This window comes from Poecilia reticulata, linkage group LG9 (genome assembly GCF_000633615.1).
Source record: "Poecilia reticulata strain Guanapo linkage group LG9, Guppy_female_1.0+MT, whole genome shotgun sequence".
Taxonomy (NCBI): domain Eukaryota; kingdom Metazoa; phylum Chordata; class Actinopteri; order Cyprinodontiformes; family Poeciliidae; genus Poecilia; species Poecilia reticulata.
In genome coordinates, this window is record NC_024339.1 from 606,788 (window position 1) to 608,970 (window position 2,183).

Consider the following 2,183-nt stretch of genomic DNA (forward strand, 5'->3'; position numbering starts at 1 on the left):
ACTTGTTGATAAGTAATTAAGATTTTTTGCTGATCCCAGGCTAAACAAGCCTACTGATTTTAGCCTTGGGTTGTTATAAAGTTTGAAATAAATGCTCACATGGAAACYTTTAAGGCATTCTCGTTTGAAAATATTGGTTTTGAAAGTCTGTGTTGATAGAAAATATTTGGACATATGCATGTTTAATATTATTTGCAACAACAGTAAAAAMATTATTCTGAAATTACAGAATGTATTTTTTTTTCAGCATGAGAAAAAATGTAAATTAAACAAAAAACTGTAAAAGGTGCCCTTTGTGCTCTGACTTGAAGCTCAATCAGAAGATTCTTACCCTTTGCCTTGAAGATAGTTGAAAACAGCCTCTGTGTTATTATCCAACATCAACATTGGAGACACAAAAAGGAGGTGAGCACTGCAGTCGCTATCAGGAAATATCACCGCATGTCCATATAACACCGATTTTATGGAAAGACCTGGGAATAAGTTTAAACAATTCATAGAAAATAATTCTTATTTCAAGTAAGAGCCAACCTTGGTGCCACCATAGTTTCATAGTATTGATAGTTGGGTGGAGGGAAAACATTTCTACTTATCTCAATGTCTGGAAGAACTCAAGGCCAACARAAATCAATCTCTGAAAAATAGGCAATTTTATAATTTGTCTGCGGAAGATGTCGCCTCTGTTATTTAAACTTAGGAGAACCATTGTGGACTTCGCTGTGAGCTGAAAACCCGACTCTCCTGAATCCAGCTGCAGTGCAGTGTTAAAGGAAGCACTAATGAATAGGATTGAATTTGTAGTGAATGCTTTTCTTTTATTAATGGAGAGAGAAAACATAGTTTTGCAGAGGTCGCAACGTGGAATGCTAAATAGAGACATACTGTCAACAAAGGTCTGTTTTCTATTGCTTGTTCATTATTTCTCTTATCCACAGGGCCTGTATATCTTCTTAGTGTATGCTGTTTACAACAGTGAGGTAAGAAGGCATTCAAGCTCATTTAGCTGCTGCTGGATCTGCAACTAAATATAAAAAATAAACTGTGTATTTGTACAACATGTGAGGACAAAAGGAGTGAGAATAAAGCCTGAATCTGATTTAGGTGAGGAATGCCATAAAGAGGATCAAAGAAAAGAGAAAGGCTCTGTCTTTCACGGTAAGTAGATCCACAACATCCACACGCAGAGCTGTGCATGTCACATAGTCCTTTATTTATTATTACATAAAATATTACACTTTGTTTTTATTCAACATCAAGCAGGTCCTATAAAGAGATCTGAATGTGACACATTCAGACAATTATGATGCATTTAGTGTGAAAATATGCAAAAATGAAAAATCATTCTGCACAATTTCATCTGCCAGGCTGTAACACACTTTCCATAAGGTATCATTTTCATTATGATTTTTTTWATTTTTTTAAAGATCTACATGCTTTCCCCCTGAAAACGTGCTAAACCGGGTTTTAAGGGCTCCAGGGCCAACTCTGGTTTTGCATTAAACAAATTTTTAAGTTGACAGAAAATTTGAAAATATGACCAACTAATTATGTTATTATTTTAACACAATTAAAATATATGCAATTAATTTTAATATAAATGTTTTTATTTATATTTTTGCTCATATCCCACGGAGGGAAATCCTGATCTAAAACATTTACAGYCCAACAAAACGGCAAAAAGAGAAGAAATGTGTAACAGAGAAACTGACTTGTGTTTTGTAGAACTGCTCCCAGCCTACCAGCTTCCTTCCCTCCCAAAGGGCTCCAACAACCTCCTGGAGCCGGAGCCCCGCAACCTCCTCCAGCCCAGAAACAAGTGACACCTCTGGACCCCTCAGCTCCACTTCCACATCACTGGTCATCAAGAACGGTATGCTGCAAATAACATGGTCTGGGTTCCACTGGTTACTCAGTAGAACGTCTCTGACTGGGAAAAGAACATGTTGGCCCACCAGGGATGACTCCACCAATGTTCCAAAAAAAAGGGAAAATCCCATTTCTTTAGTGAAGACCCAAGAGAGATTTTCTCTCAGGCTAAAAACCATCTTCAGCTGGTGAATTAGGAGGCATGAAAAGAAAAAACTCTTCAGCTTTTAAATCAAACTGTTTTTGGTAACACTTTATTTGAAGGGGGGTGAATAAGACTGTCGTGACACTTTCATAAACATGACATAACACCTGAC

At 36.9% G+C, this 2,183-nt stretch overlaps 1 protein-coding gene across 1 annotated transcript in view; it reads left to right on the plus strand.

Moving 5' to 3' along the window:
* The window catches only part of adgrd2 (adhesion G protein-coupled receptor D2), a 58,632-nt gene that overhangs the window by 44,980 nt on the left and 11,469 nt on the right, over positions 1 to 2,183 (plus strand). Inside the window, exons 20-22 of the mRNA XM_017306520.1 lie at positions 936 to 977; positions 1,102 to 1,155; positions 1,723 to 1,870. Of these exons, the coding sequence (XP_017162009.1) occupies positions 936 to 977; positions 1,102 to 1,155; positions 1,723 to 1,870 (244 nt within the window). The remainder of the gene's footprint in view (positions 1 to 935; positions 978 to 1,101; positions 1,156 to 1,722; positions 1,871 to 2,183) is intronic.